Raw genomic sequence first — 21,504 nt, 5'->3', positions numbered from 1 at the left:
GGAGAAAAAAATGTATCTACATGTACCATTAACCTGGAAATAAGGATTTGGTGATCATTTATTAAAAGAGAAAACAAAAATTCTTTACTTGACACTTAATTGCTAATTGATTTTCTCAAATTTTGTCCAATTAATAGCACTTGATAACCATCCAGATAACCCCTCTATTGTGTTCTCCTTTTTATTTGTTATATACTGTACAAAGTTTATGAGCCACACAAGTGATTTGTAAACCCCGTTTGTAGGAATTTGATTTCAACGGCAAGAATTATAGCATTTCCAGAGTATACGTTTTGGTTAAGAGTAAACATCAAAATATATAAAGCACATCCTGATCATAAAAGATTATTAATTTGGGACATAAACTATGTTTCCGGAGCTGGATTAAAATCCGATATTGTAAAAATGAAATACATGTACATGTATACTCAGAAGCATTGCCTGTTGTGATTGCCTGCATGCATGCACTCTTGATTAACACCAACTGAATGAATGATACTGCTGCAAGTGAGTTGTAGGGAGAGAGGGGCAGTTATAGGGCGTTAGTGCAGTGCAACGCCTAATTTTCAGCCCTTGCAACTCGGGGAACGTAACTTCAGCCATTGGCATTCAAAAGGGGGTGGGGATTGGGGGCCCCCAAGTGTTTCATGGCCAAGAAAAAAAAAGAGAAGGAAAAGGAAAGTAAAGGGAAAGAGTGGAATATTGTATTATTTTATTAATATTATGTCAAAATATAGATTTTCGTATTGAAAAGTTGAATATATTTTTCAGCCGCCATATGTAGCCCCCTCATTTTTTTACTCATTACACCACTTGATTGCTTCAGCCAATATATCTGGTGCAGAACAGTCTAAACTAGTGGTATCATTGGTATGTTGTGAAAAAGTCAGTTGTCATTTTTCTGCCCCCTCGACCCCCACCGGGGGCATCTGGACCCCCTCCGCTGATACTGGTTTGTGTAATGGATAGTGGAGCATTACAAATTCTCAACAAGAAATGTGGCGCTTCAAAAAAAGTAATTGAGAATGGCTGCCCTACATGTACATTAAATTTCAAAATTGAATCTTCTTGCCTACCTGAATAGGCCTACATGTACATGATGATGGTGATGGTGATGGTGGTTATGATGATGATGATGGTGATGATGATGATGGTGATGATGATGATGATGATGATGATGGTGATGATGATGATGATTGTGATGATGATGGTGATGATGATGATAGCGATGATGATGGTGATGATGATGGTGATGGTGATGATGATGGTGATGGAGTGGTGATGATGGTGATGATGATGATAGCGATGATGATGGTGATGATGATGGTGATGGTGATGATGATGATGGTGATGATGATGATGGCGGTGGTGGTGATGATGATGGTGGTGATGATGATGATGATTGTGGTGATAGCGATGATGATGGTGATGATGATGATGATGATGGTGATGATGATGTTGATGGTGGTGGTGATGATGATTGTGATGATGATGGTGATGATGATGATGGTGATGATGATGTTGATGGTGGTGGTGATGATAATTTTGATGATGATGGTGATGATGATAGCGATGATGATGATGATGGTGATGATGATGATAGCGATGAGGATGATGGTGATGATGATGATTATGATGGTGATGATTGAGTGGTGGTGGTGCCGGTGATGAGGATGTTGGCAAAGATGTAAGAATGATGATGATGATGATAGTGTTGATGATGATGCTGGTGATGTTGCTGATGTTAATGATGATGATGTCGATGATGATGATGATAATGGTAGTGATGATTATGATGATGATGATGGTGATGATGATGATGATGATAATGGTAGTGATGATTATGATGATGATGATGGTGATGATGATGGTGATGATGATGATGGTGATGATTGATTTTGATGATAATCATAATGATGGTGGTGTCAATTGTGATTTTAGGTACAAGAAGATATCATTACACTACATGTACATACAGTCCTTTTGCATTATGAGATGCTATTGAATATGAAACATGAGAATCACTCTAAGATCTTCATTTCTATTCAGCCAAATCAGCAGGGAGAAAATTACATGTATCTATTTCCCCCCACTTAATTATTACATCCATTGTAGCTGCTCTTGTTGTCAAGTTGACAATGAAAATGAAACATCTTCATAAGTATCATTTTACACACCTTGCTGAGAACTTCATTTTCACCGCATCCTTGACCTTGACCTTGAAAGAGCCCTCATCGCAGTTGCCCATTGCCCACACTTGGTGTGTTATTGTACCCCAAACAGTGAAAAATTATTACTTTTTTATGCTTATTCTCAAGAGTCAGTGTGCACTCAGCTTGAACAGTAGCCGTCATTGCCCTGGATGAAATCTTGCCTTGTCTGCTATTTCTCAGTTTTTTTGTCTACAATCTTGTCCATTGTCTATTCCAGGTTTTTATCCTTTTGTTTTTTCAAGTCTGCTGTTGTTTCTGTACATGTACCAATACAATCATTGCCTGGTCACTGTGTCTAGATTGAGGGCACGTGCCCTCCTAAATTTTTCACAACCAAAGAAAAAAGAGAAAAGGAAAGAGAGAAGAGTAAAATATATTATTTTCTGAATATTATGTCAAAATCTATCACAAAAAAATTGGATTTTACTGTAAATTGAAATGTTGAAAGTTTTGCTCGCTCACTCAACACTTTTTATGAATTATGCCTGATACGCCATACATATCTGGCACCCTCAACATTTTTTGGCTCGTTTCACCACTGGTGCCTGGAAAAAATCCACATCATTTTCATTGGGTTCCTCAACAACTTTTTCATGACTCACATGAACTTGAAAGCAATGCATGATAAAATGCATTGCTTTCAATTTTTGGAGTGAGTCATGTCACATGATTCAGTGATCCCATCATTTTTTTTTAACTTTAACAAAAAAACTTTTTTTTTCATATTTGTTGCCTTTTTAATTTGTATTGACAACTGTTCTGTACGCAAGGGGGGTTGGGGATGGAGCTGGCTTCAGCGCCCCACTTTTTCCAAAACCGTGTACAAAATGGTAAAAATTACCATATGACTGTGATTTTTTTCATTTTTTGCATGATCAGCCCCCCCCCCCCCCAATTTTTAGCTCAGCCCCCACTTTGAAAACCGTTCCACGGCCCTTTTTGTGACTGTAAATGAATGAATAACATTGCATTTGATACCACAAACTATATATTTTTTAGCATTCCTTATCCCAATGATGAATTTAAATGTTGCATATACATGTTTTGCTTTACATTTACATGTACATTCAGAAAATTAGTGCACTTTTCACATTAATGGCTTCTAAATCACTTTTTCTTTTCTTTTCTTTCTGTTTTTTATCATTACAGGATGTTAGACAGACTAATAGTGTTATGTCCGAACACAGACTTCTGTACAGCCAAGCTACCAAGGAGTGAACTAGAACCTCACCTAGCTAATAGATGCCCTGGACGAATAGGTAAGATGGTGCAAAGATGAGGCTCACTCTTCATTTCTTGATGGGACTATTACGTATCACGTTTTGCAGCTTACCCTGGCGATAAGTTGGCTATGGCCTATGATAAAACCAGAAAAAACAATGAATAAAGATATTAGTAAAGGTTTTATTTAAAAGTTTCTATTAACTGATATCACTGATGAGCAGCTCCTAAATTACAATTTCTTTTTTAAATTAATTTTCTAAAGAATAAAATGAAACTTGAAAGTGAGTTTAAAAAGCAGGAACATCATTTCATTCCCAGAAAGAAATAAAAAAATAAGTCATCATTTTCCATTTGAAAGTTTTCTGAATTTAATATGCAATGATGTTATTGGGGGAGTTACTAGCATATGACTTCACAAATCAAAAGCTTTAAAAATTCACACTACATGTATAATGATTATTCCGAGTTGAATTTGTATACAACGTAGCAATATAAGTTCATCATATAGATATATATTTTTGCTGGAGTACAGGTACAGTACATGTATTTCATGGTACACCAAGCCTACTGATATGACATTTTATTTGGCTTTACGTAGAAGCTTCTTTTTTAAAGGTTAACAACCAGAATGCTCTTAGTAATAAAACATTACGTTCTACTGGCATTTGGAAAGAAAACCTGAGAAGCAGAAGGACTTCGCTTGTTGTAAACTGTTCGGCTCACGTCCTTCTTGCTCTGGTCTTATGAAATGGGAGTCGTTTTGGGTAGTGGCATTCCAAATGTTAATGGGTCGTCTTGCTACTGTTATTATGAGATTGGAAAAGTGCAAGACAAAATTTAAATGCATGTCTGGGGCCCCCTAACATTCAGATTTGCAGAGAAGTACAGATATGAAAGAACTGCTCTGATTGGTTCTCGCTCAGTATTTTAAACAGAGTGTGTATTCTACGTTGATCTTGATTGGTCATTGCTATTTAGCGATTGACTGCAACCTATACATGTAGCACGCAGGACGTAAATAACTACAGACACAAGAGCGATTAAAACATGAACTTGTACATGATGCTCTGTCTCACACTCAACCTTCAGTGGAAGGGGGGGGGGGGGCAGGCCAAAAGTTTACGCACAAATGATAAGAAGAAAAAGGTTGCATTTCAAAGTGGTTGAGCATTATACATGTATAGGCAGGGCTCGACATTAGCAGTGGCCCGGTGGCCCGGGGCAACCAAAAATGAGAGTCGGGCCACCAAAATTTTGTAAAAGCCAACACTTGGTGGCCCGGTTGGGCTACCAAAGTTTTGATAAATTGTAATGTTTTCTATTGTTTTAGGGCCACCAAAAATATGAAATTGATGATTTTGGTAGATTGTTTGGGCCACCAAGAAAAAAAGTTAGTGTGGAGCCTTGGTATAGGGGATGGGCATTTAGGGATAGTTTCATAAACTTGTTATCACCCACCCATTTACTGAAAATGCCTCCCTCCTTGACCGTGTTTTTGATTTAAAATGAGAAAAAAAAAGAAAAACAAAGCAACAAACAGCAATATGACATTATTAGGGAAATGTTTTGAAGCACATACATGTAACCGGCAAATATATATTTTTTAATATGAACCAGTCAATAAATGCATGTGAGCAGGGATTTGCTTGTTTACATTTTTAATGGTAGGATTACATTCATGTCTGATTTGTTCACATCTGAAATAAGCTCCAAACATTTCTCAATATCTTCATTTCTATAACAAAGTGGAAGGAAGAAGAAAAGCAGCAATTATTTTCAAGACAGATGGTATTATATCATCCATGCATAATGCTCATTGGGCGCCTCATTTCCCAAGGGGTGTTATGGAGAAACCGAGTGGTGTAAAGGAGATCTGCTGGGTGTTAGGTTTAATTTTATTTTAGTGTCCCTTTAAGTTCACTGTCCTTGCCATATTTGAATGGAGTGAGGGGAAACATTGAAGGATGGAGGATGATGGTGGTAGATTTCATTGGAAGATTGGGGGGGGGAGGGAGGGGGGGGAGCAAGGGGGAGGGAGGGGGGGGGGAGCAAGGGGTAGGGAGGAGGAAAAGAAGAGGAAAGGTAGGAGAGTTGAGGTGATATTAAAGTAACTTCAAAGAGAAGGTTAAATTAGAGATGAGAAAAGGGATGTGGAGCATGGGGGGGGGGAGAGAAGCATTGGAGTAATGATTATAGGCCACAATGGGAATGAAAAAGATACATCATTTTAGGAGATCTACTTCCACTTTAATAGGAAGGTGGGAGGGGTGGGGTTAAGGGTATAGGCCCCTTGGTTGAGGAGATGCGATATTAGCTAATGAAGAAGGGAGTGACAGAAATACATGTAGAGAGACAGGGGGGGGGGGTATGAGAGTGACAGAGATGACAAAAAGGGAGGGGGGAAGCAGAGAGATGGACAAACAGAGGATGGGGGAGGGAGGTGGAATGATATATTGGACAATGGTAAAGAAAAATCACATCTTAAAAAGAGACAAAAATCCAGATGAGAACATACAGTAACCGAATATCATCTGGGCATTTTGATGAGTAAACGCCAGCTACATTATAAACGATTCCCGAACGGCCCATGCTGTCACATCGTGTCATACCAACGATAACAGATACGGGTACGAACGCGCCCCCGCGGGCTTCAAGACGTGGCGAGAAGATACCGAGGATGTCAGACGGATAAATTATTCAATCAATTTCTCGTTGAAATATCTAACCAGATGGTATCATATCCATGTCATTTGGGAATTTTTTCTGAGGGAAATATTTGTGAATTGGAGTAGACAGTTTGTCTAGTAGAGTGAGAGGGTGATGTAATTTATTCTCGCTCAAAAAGAGGGATGGATATTTTCCTTTGTGTTGTCGGTTTTTGAAATGTAAGAGGGGGGTATTGGTTGCTTGCTCGGCTGTGAAAGAAATTGTTTCAGTTGAAATTTAAGGCATAGAAGATAATCGAAAAGACAAGAAGATATTATTGTTGAGAATAGTACGATGATTGAAATATGTTCTTTGTTCTCTTGTCATATATGCATATCGAAATATGTTCTTTTTTCTCTTGTCATATGTGCTTAAAATCATTGTGTTACATAGAATAGAGCCTACAGTGTTTCATTATCATCTTTTTGTACAAGTTCATAGAGTATTTATACCATGAAGATCTCCTTGTTTAATATACTAGGCAAAATGCAAGATGAACTGAATGACTACATTGTATACTCTGCTATTAGATAATGTAGGCCTACAGCGGGTTTTTTGTCAACCCCAACAAATATTGAATAAAAATCTAAAAACCTAAAAAACATTTATCACTGAAAATGTCATCACAATCAGTTGTAAAATAAAGTTAAAACATTTTAAAGTTTTGCTTTAAACTTCATAAAACAATTACGTGTATTTGCATGTCCTACATGTACATGTAGTTTAATACATAGTAATGTATGTAAACGAGGAGACTGATGACATGACATGTCATCTACTAGAAAATATTCTAATTTTCTCATCATTGTCAAGTGAAACAATGATTGATTCCTCCCTGAACCTGTAGAATTAATATTGTTTACATGGTTCGGTCAAATTGGTCCTTATTGTCAAATACATAAAAAATCAAATATTGTAAAATTCAAACAATTAAACAAAAGAAATAGTGAGTGTAGGGCATCATCGACTCTTCATTTGCATATCACTGAATTGTGCATAATACATGTATATCACTGTTTTGTGAAAAATAAGTGAAAATTTATTAAAATGTTATAACTTCCTTCTTTTACATCAAATTTTGATGAAATTTTCAGCATAATGCTAGTTTTATTTTTCTCTATTTATTCAAATCAACATTTTTCCGGGGTACACTTGACCTTTATTACCGTGTTTACACATTGACTCGGCTCGCGTGTTGAATCCGCGAGCCGGGTTGAAGACTGCGAAGAAGGGATCAGAGATCGCTTTCATACGTACATATGAAAAGGCGAGTTCAACACGGCTCGCGGATCTCGAATGGAAGAAGAATTATGACGTCGCAAATTAAAGGCGGGAAATTCACCGCCGGAATCTAATCTTGTCCGTGCGAACAACAACAATGCCAAAAGTGAAAGCACGCGCAGTGACCTAGGTCAAGAGAGTTCGACACGGCTTTCTGTTTACACACACAAAAATTGCCGAGTCTGACTCAGGTCGCGGGTTGAAACCTTCGATTTTGTAGGATCGATAAAGCCGTGTTCGACACGGCTCGCGGATCACTCTGATCGCGTTTACACAGCATAAAATTGCCGTGTTGAGCACGGCTCTCGTGTTCAACCCCCGAGCTGAGTCAATGTGTAAACACGGTATTACATGTAAATACATGTAGTGTGACCACTGGACTTAACACTGCTCCTGTTTGAGTGATGCAAAAACATACATGACAAGTAATATTAGAATGTAACTGACCAAGATTGAATTACTCCCCAAGAGGTGACAAATGGGATTAGGGGATTAAAGTTATTTAGCTTTTAAGAAGTGAATTGGATTATAAAACAATACCAGCCTGTCAGATGAAGGAAGGTTTGTGTACAGGGATTAGGTGTCTAGACTAGTGTACATGTATGCCATTTCTTGAGGTTTTTGTTGTTAGTTTGTCCTCACTGGGGGGGGGGGGCAACCATCACTAGCTGCTTGCTAGTGACTACATGTAGCTCTTGTGATTTATTTCTTATTGGTCTAATGCCTAGTATTTGTCCACTTACCAAGTCATGTAACTATCATTTGGTCTCCCATCAGTTTGTCCACTATCCAGACGGTCTAATTGCCATTTTGTTCACTCACCATTTCATCTAATAACCATTTTGTCTAATACATGTATGTAGCCATCCATTTATACCATTTTGTCTATTACCGGTACTTGGACTTAGTGTTAATTAGACAAAATGAATGAAAGCCAACTGGTTTTCACAGCCTCATAATGGTGCTGGCAAATTCAAACATACAATATATATCTTTTGCATCCTACTGGGTACCCATTCAGCACCTGGGTCGAGTGGCAAATTGTGGATTAATGCCTTGCCAAAGGATGCTAGACCGATAGACATGTGGGATTTGAACACACGACCCTCAGTTTACAAGGCAAAAGCCTGAACTTCTACTCCATGCATGGCTCTTTATTGGCTATACATTTATACCATAGAGCTGCTAGCACCATGTTTATACCGTAAAATAGCATTTCATCCATATCCTAACCTGTATCGTGTACATGTCTGGATGGTATTATTGAGCATACTGTACATGTACGTATGTATATCTGCCCATGTTTTGCCCCATTCAACGTCAGTATGGCGATTTTGCATTCTATTGATATGCTGACAGTCGAGTCAAGCCAGCTGGTACCTCCTTGCACACACACTGATCAATATGCATCTATCTATGGCATGACATTTTTAATCCAAATACTGAAGTAGACAGCTGTTTTTGTTTTTTTTTGGGGGGGGGGTGGGGGGTGGGCGGTGGGTTCAGTCTATTTGTATGGTATCCTGACTGACCTTACACCCCCCCCCCCCTTTCAAAAAAGAAAGAGTTATTGTGCAAGAGATGTTTTGTATCTAGAAATTGTAGATTCAGCATCATTTTTTCATGACTATTGAAATATTAATTCCTTTCTTTCTTGACGTCAATATCTCCCCATTCAAATCGCCTGTGGCAGTGAGGTTATACATGGAGTGAATACGTTGCTCTATTGGTGTACACACCATCTTTTCCCCTTTGATTTATACTAGCGATTTACAACAAGTAGGCTTACATGTTTTTTTTGGTTTTAGGCCTGTTTTTCACTGGGAATCTTTAAATAGCTTGTATTTACACTGTAGAGTGGAAGCAAGGGAGAGAGAGGGAGAGAGGTTGGGAGGAATTCAGGGGTGTCTGGAAAACGAAGACCGAAGACCGGGGACACATATCACACTCGTGTGAAAGCGTTTGTAGTTCACGCACGAAGCGTGTACAAAGCAGTGCAAAGTGTGTACAAAACACGTGCGCGGGTTAGAATGGACTTTGGACCTTGCCCCCTACACATGTTCTCCCATTGACATAACGCATGTCCCCGGTCTTCGATCTTCGTTTTCCAGACCTGTTGTTGGGTGTCTGGAAAACGAAGACAGAAGACCGGGGCCATCGCATCCGTCTAGCTAAAATAAACCATTATTATTCAGATCAAATTCAGGAATATTCTGATATTGGATATGTAATGAATTATGATTGGTTGATAAGTTAATGATTAATTGTATGGATATCGTAATGTGAATGATAATTGATTGAGCAATATATCGCGCTCAGCTCAGCTGGCATTAAAATTTTATACCATTGACATAACGCATGTCCCCGGTCTTCGATCTTCGTTTTCCAGACCTGTTGTTGGGTGTCTGGAAAACGAAGACAGAAGACCGGGGCCATCGCATCCGTCTAGCTAAAATAAACCATTATTATATTCAGATCAAATTCAGGAATATTCTGATATTGGATATGTAATGAATTATGATTGGTTAATGATTAATTGTATGGATATCGTAATGTGAATGATAATTGATTGAGCAATATATCGCGCTCAGCTCAGCTGGCATTAAAATTTTATACCATTGACATAACGCATGTCCCCGGTCTTCGATCTTCGTTTTCCAGACCTGTTGTTGGGTGTCTGGAAAACGAAGACAGAAGACCGGGGCCATCGCATCCGTCTACACTACAGGGAAAAAGAAACTTGGCATTCGGGATCGTGAAACACGCTAGCAAATGTGCGGGATGGTCTAACGGGATTTGAACGGATTTGTAGCGGGAAACTCAAAAGTGAGACGCAAATTCTAGCGTGCTCGGTCGTGATTTTATCGTGCGCGGTCGTGATTTTCATCCCCGCTTCTAACGTGATTTCCATGCTTCCACCGAGATCCCGTTGGTTTGACGCGCGTTTTTGCGCGATAGATGTATGCGCAAGCTAGTTTCAGGACATGCGCGCGCACCTTTTAAAAGGCGAGACAACAACAGGAAATGATTTTAAAGGGAATGATCACCCTTGCGCGAAACTGAACAAAAAGGATTGAAGTGGAAATGTAACTGTATTGACGACTTTCATTGCTAATTCATTTTTACTCTGACATGAATATTGCGTGTTCACAGATCATTCATTGAATATCCGAATGTGTTTTTTTTGTAAAGAGGAAACCCTTCTTATTCATGATTATAAGGCGGGACATGTTTTAAGATTGTCTTGAGGCTTTCACAATTTCAGATAATGTCCATTTACATTTTGAACAGAATTTATGTTCTCCGATAAGAAATATTAAAGACGCATTTTCGGAATAATAGAGACATCCCGGTGTGACAAAACGGGTATAAAATGATAATCTATAAAATGGTTGAAGTTCCTTAACATATTTGTAAAGAGTTATGAAATGGAAATCATCTGATTGAGATATTTCAAGTCCGGTGTCGGCCCTGATGGTGTTGAAATTTTGATTGCTTCCCCTAACTCTAAAACTTATTCAAGTTTGCATAACTGATTCAGATCACATTATTGTCATCTCAACAACTAGTGATTGACTTTTCGGGACCATCTTCATTTTATGTTTGGCGTTATAATCGTGTAAAAATTGACCATACACCAACACCAAAAAGGTCAACACCGAACTTGAAATCACCCATTTACGACTTGAAATTAATGATGATCTAAAAATAATTGTAAGTTCTTAACAAATTCGTAAAGAGTTTTGAGGTTAAAATATAATCATATCGATATGATTCATGATGTAAAATCACTCAAATTTACTTCCGAAATATATGAGTTTCGCTTCGATCTTGGAGCACAGACCCTGATAAAAAGGTACAAAATATAATCTAGAAATTGTTGATGGTTCTTTATTCGTAAGAGTTATGACGTAATCATGTCAGCTATGATTTATGACATGAAATTATCATACTCAGCATTTGAAAGATAGGAGTTGCGCTTGGATATTGGAGCTCCTTGGTCTGATTAAAGCGTATGAACATGATTGATAATCTATTAATTTTGTTGAAGGTTCTTGACATAATTATTCGTAAAAAGTTTTAAGGAAGAAAGTAATCATATCCATGACTTTGTAATCTATGACGTAAAATAATTTTTCTTAGCTTTCGAAAGCTACGAGTTTCGCTTGGATATTGGAGCACCTTAGCCAGATCAAATTATATGAAAATGATAATGTAAAATTGTTGAAGGTTCTTAACATATTCGTAAAGAATTTGGAGTTAAAAAATCATTATTAGCTTTTGAAAGATACGAGTTTCGCTTGGATATTGGAGCGCCCTGGCTTGATAAAAAGTATGAATAATCTAGAAATATTGTTGGTTTTCAACATATGGATTCGTAAAATGTATTGAAGTATAAATCATATCATATCGATATGATTTATAACGTAAAATCGGATACTTCACTTTCGAAATAATACGAGATTCGATTGGATCTTGGAGCACACGGCATGGTAAAGAGGTATAAGAAATAATAATCTAAGAATTGTTGAAGGTTCGTATTCGTAAAGAGTTGTGAGGTAAAAATATCACAAAAATATGTTATACGACGTGAAATCATCCCTAACATTTGAAAGATACGAGTTGTACTTGCCTTTTCTAAAATATTTTTTTTTCAAATGAGTTTCGTTACGACTTGAGATCTTGAAGAAGGCACCAAAACAAAATTGTTCGGAAACAAACGCATTTACCATGTTTACGGCAATAAAAGAGACGTTCATTTTGATTGCACAGAGCGAAATATTTTCTTCCTCTTCTCTTCCTCCTCTTTTGTAGTTTATTCCTTTTTTTATTTTCCTTATAATTTTCTTTGACTTCTTAGCCATGTCCTGAACCTGGTCCTTTCTTATTTCCCTTCCTTTTGGACAATTCCAAAAAATTATCAACCTTTTTGTACGTCCGATTCCCTTTTTTCTCAAGTTTTACTTCATTTTCATAAACTGACCACACTGCAAAAACTGCGGTGTTTATTGAACAACAGTCTGGAATATATGACCACACGAAAGAAGTGTTGAAACAACACCGGCTTTAATTCAAATCGATGATTTATTAATAATAATTGGTGTTGTATAAACGCATATTTGGAATTAGTCCAAAACCAAACCAATGTTTTTTTAACACCTCTCTAGTGTGGTCATATAGATTCCAGACTGGTGTTGAATTAACACCGCAGTTTTTGCAGTGCACAGACTGTCAAAAGTAAAAGAAATCAGGGACAGAAAATTTCATGAATGTCCCGGTCGGACGGATACGGAATATGGAGTTGTCCTTTTTGTCATCTTCTCCGTGTCCTGCACACGATTCTGCATTTTATTTCCCATTATCCCCAATATTCTTCTCTCTCAGCATTCGATCCGCAGTTGTTAGAAAAATATACAAAACTTTATAACAAGTTGTACACATTATATTCCACTCACTATACATTAGTTGGGTGGATGAAAGATTTATTCGCACAAAATATGATAATGCTTTGAAGGGCGGTTGGGGTCTATGCCGCAATGCCAATGGATATGACTTAACACTCATCATATCAAATACATAAATATTTTTAAAATCAATCAGACTTCCACCCCCGAAAAAATACACCAAAATACAGATAGGCCTATTACAATTTTTTTACGATATGACACCAGCTTTGGAATATCGCACCCCTCTTTCCATAAAGATGTTTGGCCTCTTGAAAATAAAATCTACTGATAGTGTGCTTCATTATGTTGTGAAAATTTGGAAATATAGGAAAATTACTTATCACGTTATTTTAAACAATTTATTATTTTCAGCAAATGAAGGCTTTGACAATTTGTTTTGAACATTTCCATTTACTATTCAAATCCTCTTAGGAATTAAGGTACAATGTCTGTCTTGATGAATAGAAAAATGATGGAAAATAAAACTACTCGTTCTTTGAATGAACCATGGATACAAGTGATTAAAAAAACAGAATTGATGAACAGAAAATGATGTCAGGCAAATCTACATCTTCTTTGAATGAAAGGCGTAGCTGAAAAAAACAAACATAGAATTGATGAACAGAAAATGCGAATCCATCCCTCCTTCAGATAAACAAAGTAACTGATTAAATATAAAAAAAAGAGTTGCTGATGAACAGAAAAATGATGGAAAGCGAATCTATTCGTTCTTTGACGTATAACTGATGAAAAAACAATTGATGAAGAGAAAAATGATGGAGAGGGGATCTATTGGTTCTTGGAATGAACGATGTAACTGATAAAATAAAAATACAGAATTGTTGAACAGAAAAATGATGGAAAGCGTTTCTATGAATAAAAGACGTAATTGATGAAACAATTAAAAAACATAATTTTGGGGACTAAAAAAATGATGGAAAGGGAATAGATTTGTTCTTGCAATGAACGATGTAACTGATAAAATAAAAATACAGAATTGAACAGAAAAATGATTGAGAGTGAATCTTCTTTGATTAAAAGTCGATAGTGATGAAAATAAACACATGCAGAATTGATAAACAAAAAATGATGGTTAGCCAATATAGTCATCTCTGTTCAATTCTTAATAGATTTCGTATCTCAAAGGTTGTGTTTTTTATTTAAGTTATTCTATAACTATATGATTAATTCCGTTACAATAACTTGATTCTAAATCTCTAATTCATAACTCCATAGATAAAAACTCAAAACTGAATAATACTCGTCCTTTGAATGAACGTCGTAACCGATTAAAGGGGAAGTTCACCCTGACAAAAAGTTTATTGTAAAAATAGCAGAAAAATTAATGAAAAATATTGCCGAAGGTTTGAGAAAAATTCATCAAATAATTAAAAAGTTATTAGAATTTCAATTATTTGATTTGTGACGTCATATGCGAGCAGCATTCCCACATAGCGAATGGTAAAAAAATCAATGAAATGTCCTTTTCTCAGAAAATTGAAAATGGTTTTCACTGTAACTTTTGTATATCAATAGACAAATCGTTTCACACCCGATCATGAAAAGAAAACAAAATTAAGTCATCAGGAACCATACAAAATTTGAAATTTATGCATTTTATATTACATAACACATGGGACAGCTGCTCGTTTATGACGTCACAAATCCAAAACTTTGAACTCTAATAACTTTCTTACTCTTTAACGGATTTTCCTCAAACCTTCACCAATATTTTTTACTATTTTTTCTGCTATTTTTACAAGAAAGTTTTCTTCAGGGTGAACTTCCCCTTTAAATGGAAAAAAAAGCATGAACAGAAAAATGATGGCAAGCAAATCTATACTCGCTCTTTAAATGAACGACGTAACTGATAAAATAAGAAATACAGAATTTATGAACAGAAAATGGCGGAAAGCGGATCTTTTAACAAAAGACGTAAGTGATGAAATAAAAAAAAACAGAATTGATGAACAGAAAATGATTGTGAGCAAATCTTCTCGTCCTGTAAATGAACGACGTATTACGGATTAAAAAAACAACGAACAATGATGGAAAGCAAATCTTCCTCGAATAAAAGACGTAAAAGTGATGAAATAAAAAAAAACACATAATTGACGAACAGAAAATTATGGGAGACGAATCTCACTTGTCCTTTAGATGAACGACGTATTACAGACGTAACTGATAAAATAAAAAAAATACAGAATTAATGAACAGAAAATAATGGAATTATGGAAAGTGAATCTTCTTTGATTTAAAGTCGTAAGTGATGAAAATAACACAGAATTGATTAACAAAACATGATGGTTAGCAAATATAGTCATCTCTGTTCCATTCTTAATATGGATTTCGTATCTCAAAGGTTGTTTTTTTATTTAAGTATAACTATATGTTTAATTCCGTTACAATAACTTGATTCTAAATCTCTATTTCATAACTCCATAAATAAAACTCAAAACTGAATAATACTCGTCCTTTAAATGAACGTTGTAACCGATTAAATGAAAAAAAAAGAGAATGAACAGAAAAATGACGGCAAGCAAATCTACTCGCTCTTTAAATGAACGACGTAACTGATAAAATAAGAAATACAGAATTTATGAACAGAAAATGGCGGAAAGCGAATCTTTTAACAAAAGACGTAAGTGATGAAATAAAAAAAAAACAGAATTGATGAACAGAAAATGATGGTTAGTAAATCTTCTCGTCCTTTAAATGAACGACGTATTACGGATTAAAAAAAACATTGAACAGAAAATGATGGAAAGCAAATCTTCCTCGAATAAAAGACATAAGTGATGAAATAAAAAAAAATACACATAACTGACGAACAGAAAATTATGGGAGACGAATCTCACTTGTCCTTTAGATGAACGACGTATGCAGACGTAACTGATAAAATAATAATAAAAAAAAATTAATGAACAGAAAATAATGGAATTATGGAAAGTAAATCTTCTTTGATGAAAAGTCATAAGTGATGAAAATAACAACAAAGAATTGATGAACAAAAAAATGATGGTTAGCAAATATAGTCATCTCTGTTCCATTCTTAATATGGATTTCGTATCTCAAGGTTGTGTTTTTATTCAAATTTCTATAACTACGATTAATTCTGTTACAATCTCTATTTCATAACTCCATAATAAAACTCAAAACTGAATTATACTCGTCCTTGAATGAAAGTCGTGACCGATTAAATGGGAAAAAAGAATGAACAGAAAAACGATGGTAAGCAAATCTACTCGTTCTTTAAATGAACGACTGATAAAATAAGAAATACAGAATTTATGAACAGGAAATGGCGGAAAGCGTGATGATGAAATAAAAAAAACACAGAATTGATGAACACAAAATGATGGTTAGCAAATCTACTCGTCCTTTAAATGAACGAATTATTACTGATTAAAAACAACAACAATGAACAGTAAATGATGGAAAGCGAATCTTTTATAAAAGACATGATGAAATAAAAAAAAACGTAATGAACAGAAAATGATGAAAATACTCGTTGTTTGAATGAAATACGTACCTGATTAAAGTTTTATAAAATTACAGAAAAGATAAAAATGAAAGATAAAAAAGGATTATCTAATCGTCCTTTAAACGGAAGAAGTCATTGGTAACAAACACTGGAAAATAAATCATGGAGCTAGCACCGTAAATAAACATTGGAAAGAGAATCTACTCGTCCTTTAAGCCAAAGACGTAACTATAACTATAACTGGGTCACTCGGTCAAGAGCTGCGCACATGGATTTCTATCGCGATCGGGCGGGGGACGCGTTTGATGCGCGCGCTAGGAGTGGCCCGCTGTCTATCGGGAATTAAGGATTTTCTATCGGGTTGATAGCGTGTTGAAATATCGATCTTGCGGGTTGAAAATCCCGTTATCCATTTTGAAGTGGCCTAAAAATAACGGGATTGCATCGTGATTGCTTCGAGATTGCATCGTGTTTTGATCAAAAAGTGCCTAACGGGAAAATGCGCATCCCGCAAAATCATGCCAAGTTTCTTTTTCCCTGTAGTGTAGCTAAAATAAACCATTATTATATTCAGATCAAATTCAGGAATATTCTGATATTGGATATGTAATGAATTATGATTGGTTAATGATTAATTGTATGGATATCGTAATGTGAATGATAATTGATTGAGCAATATAACGCGCTCAGCTCAGCTGACATTAAAATTTTATACCATTGACATAACGCATGTCCCGGTCTTCGATCTTCGTTTTCCAGACCTGTTGTTGGGTGTCTGGAAAACGAAGACAGAAGACCGGGGCCATCGCATCCGTCTAGCTAAAATAAACCATTATTATATTCAGATCAAATTCAGGAATATTCTGATATTGGATATGTAATGAATTATGATTGGTTAATGATTAATTGTATGGATATCGTAATGTGAATGATAATTGATTGAGCAATATATCGCGCTCAGCTCAGCTGGCATTAAAATTTTATACCATTGACATAACGCATGTCCCCGGTCTTCGATCTTCGTTTTCCAGACCTGTTGTTGGGTGTCTGGAAAACGAAGACAGAAGACCGGGGCCATCGCATCCGTCTAGCTAAAATAAACCATTATTATATTCAGATCAAATTCAGGAATATTCTGATATTGGATATGTAATGAATTATGATTGGTTAATGATTAATTGTATGGATATCGTAATGTGAATGATAATTGATTGAGCAATATATCGCGCTCAGCTCAGCTGGCATTAAAATTTTATACCATTGACATAACGCATGTCCCCGGTCTTCGATCTTCGTTTTCCAGACCTGTTGTTGGGTGTCTGGAAAACGAAGACAGAAGACCGGGGCCATCGCATCCGTCTAGCTAAAATAAACCATTATTATATTCAGATCAAATTCAGGAATATTCTGATATTGGATATGTGATCAGTTATGATTGGTTGATAAGTTAATGATTAATATTGTATGGATATCGTGATGTGAATGATAATTGATTGAGCAATATATCGCGCTCAGCTGGCATTTGCAATTTTACTACCATTGACATAACACATGTCCCCGGTCTTCGATCTTCGTTTTCCAGACCTGTTGTTGGGTGTCTGGAAAACGAAGACAGAAGACCGGGGATCGCGTATAATTTCGTCTAGCTAAGATAGGCCTATAACATTCAGCACCAGTTCAAGAATATTTTGATCTTGGATAACGTCATCTGCCTTGATTGGCTGCGGATAAGTTATGGTTATTTGTGTGAATGGTTCTAGGACAATTACCCCCAGACAATTACCCCCCGGACAACTACCCCCGGTAAAATTACCCCCCGAGGACAATTACCCCGGACAATTTAACTACCCCCCGGACAACTACCCCCCTGGACAATCACCCCCGGACAATTCCCCCCGGACAACTACCCCCGGACAATAAGCCCCCCGAGGACACTTACCCCCTGACAATTATCCTCGAGGACAATTACCCCCTGGACAATAACCCCCGAGGACAATTCTCCCCCGGACAATTACCCCTGCCTGAGGACAATTACGTACAAGCAGTCTCAACTTAACTGCCGTTTGCAACTATTTGACTACTATTGACATTACGCGTGTCCCCGGTCTTCGTTTTCCAAACCTGTTGTTGGGTGTCTGGAAAACGAAGACAGAAGACCGGGGCCATCGCATCCGTCTAGCTAAAATAAACCATTATTATATTCAGATCAAATTCAGGAATATTCTGATATTGGATATGTAATCAGTTATAATTGGCTGATAAGTTAATGATTAATTGTATGGATATCGTGATCATGGTGATGTGAATGATAATTGATTGAGCAATATATCGCGCTCAGCTGGCATTTGCAATTTTACTACCATTGACATAACACATGTCCCCGGTCTTCGATCTTCGTTTTCCAGACCTGTTGTTGGGTGTCTGGAAAACGAAGACAGAAGACCGGGGATCGCGTATAATTTTGTCTAGCTAAGATAGGCCTATAATATTCAGCACCAGTTCAAGAATATTTTGATCTTGGATACGTCATCTGCTATGATTGGCTGCGGATAAGTTATGGTTATTTGTGTGAATGGTTCTAGGACAATTACCCCCGGACAATTACCCCCGGACAACTACCCCGCGGACAATTACCCCCGAGGACAATTACCCCCCGGACAACTACCCCCCCGGACAACTACCCCCTGGACAATCACCCTCGGACAATTCCCCCCGGACAACTACCCCCCCCGAACAACTACCCCCGGACAATAAGCCCCCCGAGGACACTTACCCCCCTGACAATTATCCTCGAGGACAATTAGCCCCCGGACAAAAACCATCGAGGACAATTATCCCCCGGACAATTTCCCCCCATAAAGTCATCCCTTCTCTCCAGCATCAATGTTAGAAGCGGGACCCTTTTTAAGTTTTGGTCGGTGGCACAGGTTTTTCGAAATATTTTCTACATTATCTTACCTTGATAATTTTTATTTCTCTTTGATATTGCTCTTTTTCCTTTTCTCTCACTTTCTTCTTTTTTCCGTTTTTTTTTGTTTAGCGGCGCCTTCTGCATCATGAAAAATGGGGGGGGGGGGTCTTGCACCCGAAATCTCCCGTTTGGCTATGCATATATTCATCAGAAAATGTGTAAACTGGCCCTCATACTAAGTTTTCATAGATCAATTGAACACGATTAGTCATAATAATCACAAATGCTGAATATCTCCGATTCCAACTGATCTGATTTTTTTAATATTTATTTTGGGTTCAATTTCAGGAAAGAAATCAGGCAAATAGATAAAACGTAAAAAGACACCTTTATAGGTAAAAATATATTGAAAGTCGATAACGCATCTATCAACACTAACACTGTCAAGTAGGACTTATAATCCTGTTATTTTAAAACAATTCAACTAATAAGAAGCTAAAAATTATGAAACGATTGGTGCACATTCCAGCAAGCTCAAAAACTTTATGCAAAGATAATACAAACAAGAACACCTTGTAATTTTACCATTTAGGCCCTAAATGGTAAAATTACAAGGTGTTTTTTGTGTTTTACTCTTGGATGAAAGCAACATTAAAGAAGGAAATTAAGTACCAAAATTACTAAATTGTAAACAATTGTAAAGAATATGACATAATCAAAAACAGTGTTTTTTCTAAACAAATTGGCAATCATGATAGTAAACAATTCGTTTAGGATGCATTTTAAGGACGGTACGTAAGAATTTATAAAGAAGTAGACCTATGCAAATCAAATAATGCGACTGAGCAGCGTGAGCTGAAAATATTAATATTTAGACCTAAAAAGGACATTTTACATAGCACTTTCAAGAAAAAATCAATTTGTAAATTGAAAAAATAATGAAAGCTCGATATCCGAGATAAAATATGTTTTGTATATTAACTTCAAATCTTGATATTTTAAGCTCCATATATGTGAGCGCGAAGCGCGAGCTGAAAATTTTTAGAATTGCATGTATATATTTTAACCTGAAAATTGACTATTCTGGGCAATGTTTGTGAACCTGAACAAGATGCGTATGTAACTAAGTAATTACTGCAAGCGCAAAGCGCGAGCAGAAATTGTTATTAACTGTCCTAGCATTATCGAAAAGGGACCTGTTAAGGACTGTTTATAGGTACCCACGAAGACGGTATATATTTCAATAAAGCATTTTTTTAACATTCCGACCTAAAAGAATGGTAATTACTTTTTGTAATTAATAAAAGGGATAGGTATGTAACGAAACAATGGATGCGAGCGCGAAGCGCGAGAGGAAAAAAAGAGATTTCAGACCTAAAAGCGGGACACTATTCATATTTTGTAAATCATAAATAAGATATAGTTAATTGGGTATCATTACTAATGCGATCGTGAGGCGCGAGCAGACAATTATTGATATTATGATGTGAAACTGGATAATTCAAATAGATTTTAAATAAAGAATATGCAGGCTATCGCACATGTTTTAGATTTAGACCTAGAATCTGGGCTTTCTGAATACCCTTCTTTAATGAAATCATTATAGACAACAGGAACTTGGCAAATCAAACAATGTGACCACGCAGCGTGAGCTGTAGAAAAAATGCTGATATGCAGACAATAAAACGGACATTTTACAGAGCACTTAAATTTGTGAATGAAAAAAATATTGAAAGCTCGATGTCCGAGCTAATTATGTTTTGTATAATAAATTCAAAACTTGCTCCATATCAGCCTACATGTATTGAGCAAGATACGAATCTCATCGAAAAGGCAATTCTGGCGCGAAGCAAAAGCAAAGATTTTTTTTATAGTAACATGGAAGATTTTTTTTGGCAAGTCTTCCCCTCACATTATTTCATTCACTCGTCTTCCTCCTCTTATTTTCCACTTATCTTTTCTTCTTCTTTTCCTTTTATCTTTTCTTCTTTCTCTCTTTTTTTTGCTCTGCCAATTTTTTTTCACAGCAAATCTCAGGGGGGGAGCCCCCCGCCCTGACACAGCCACTAGCTGTTGTGTTCTTAATTTCTTTCTTTTCCCCCCTTGTTTTTCTGTTTTCTATTCAGATTTCATGTTAGCATTTTCACATCCCGTTTATTTTGACCTCTTTTCCATCCCTTTCCCCCCTAAAATTTCCATTTCACTTTGCCATCTCTTTATTTCTAACCCCTTTCTCAC

General features: G+C 36.6%; 1 protein-coding gene across 1 annotated transcript in view; it reads left to right on the top strand.

The window, feature by feature from the left end:
• Positions 1-21,504, top strand: part of LOC121416982 (ligand of Numb protein X 2-like) — a 70,403-nt gene that overhangs the window by 24,064 nt on the left and 24,835 nt on the right. Inside the window, exon 3 of the mRNA XM_041610524.1 lies at positions 3,363-3,472. Coding sequence (XP_041466458.1) covers positions 3,363-3,472 — 110 coding nt within the window. The remainder of the gene's footprint in view (positions 1-3,362; positions 3,473-21,504) is intronic.

Source organism: Lytechinus variegatus, chromosome 6, assembly GCF_018143015.1.
Source record: "Lytechinus variegatus isolate NC3 chromosome 6, Lvar_3.0, whole genome shotgun sequence".
Lineage (NCBI taxonomy): Eukaryota > Metazoa > Echinodermata > Echinoidea > Temnopleuroida > Toxopneustidae > Lytechinus > Lytechinus variegatus.
Note: the sequence above shows the minus strand (reverse complement) of the source record. Positions and strands in the feature narration are given on the sequence as shown.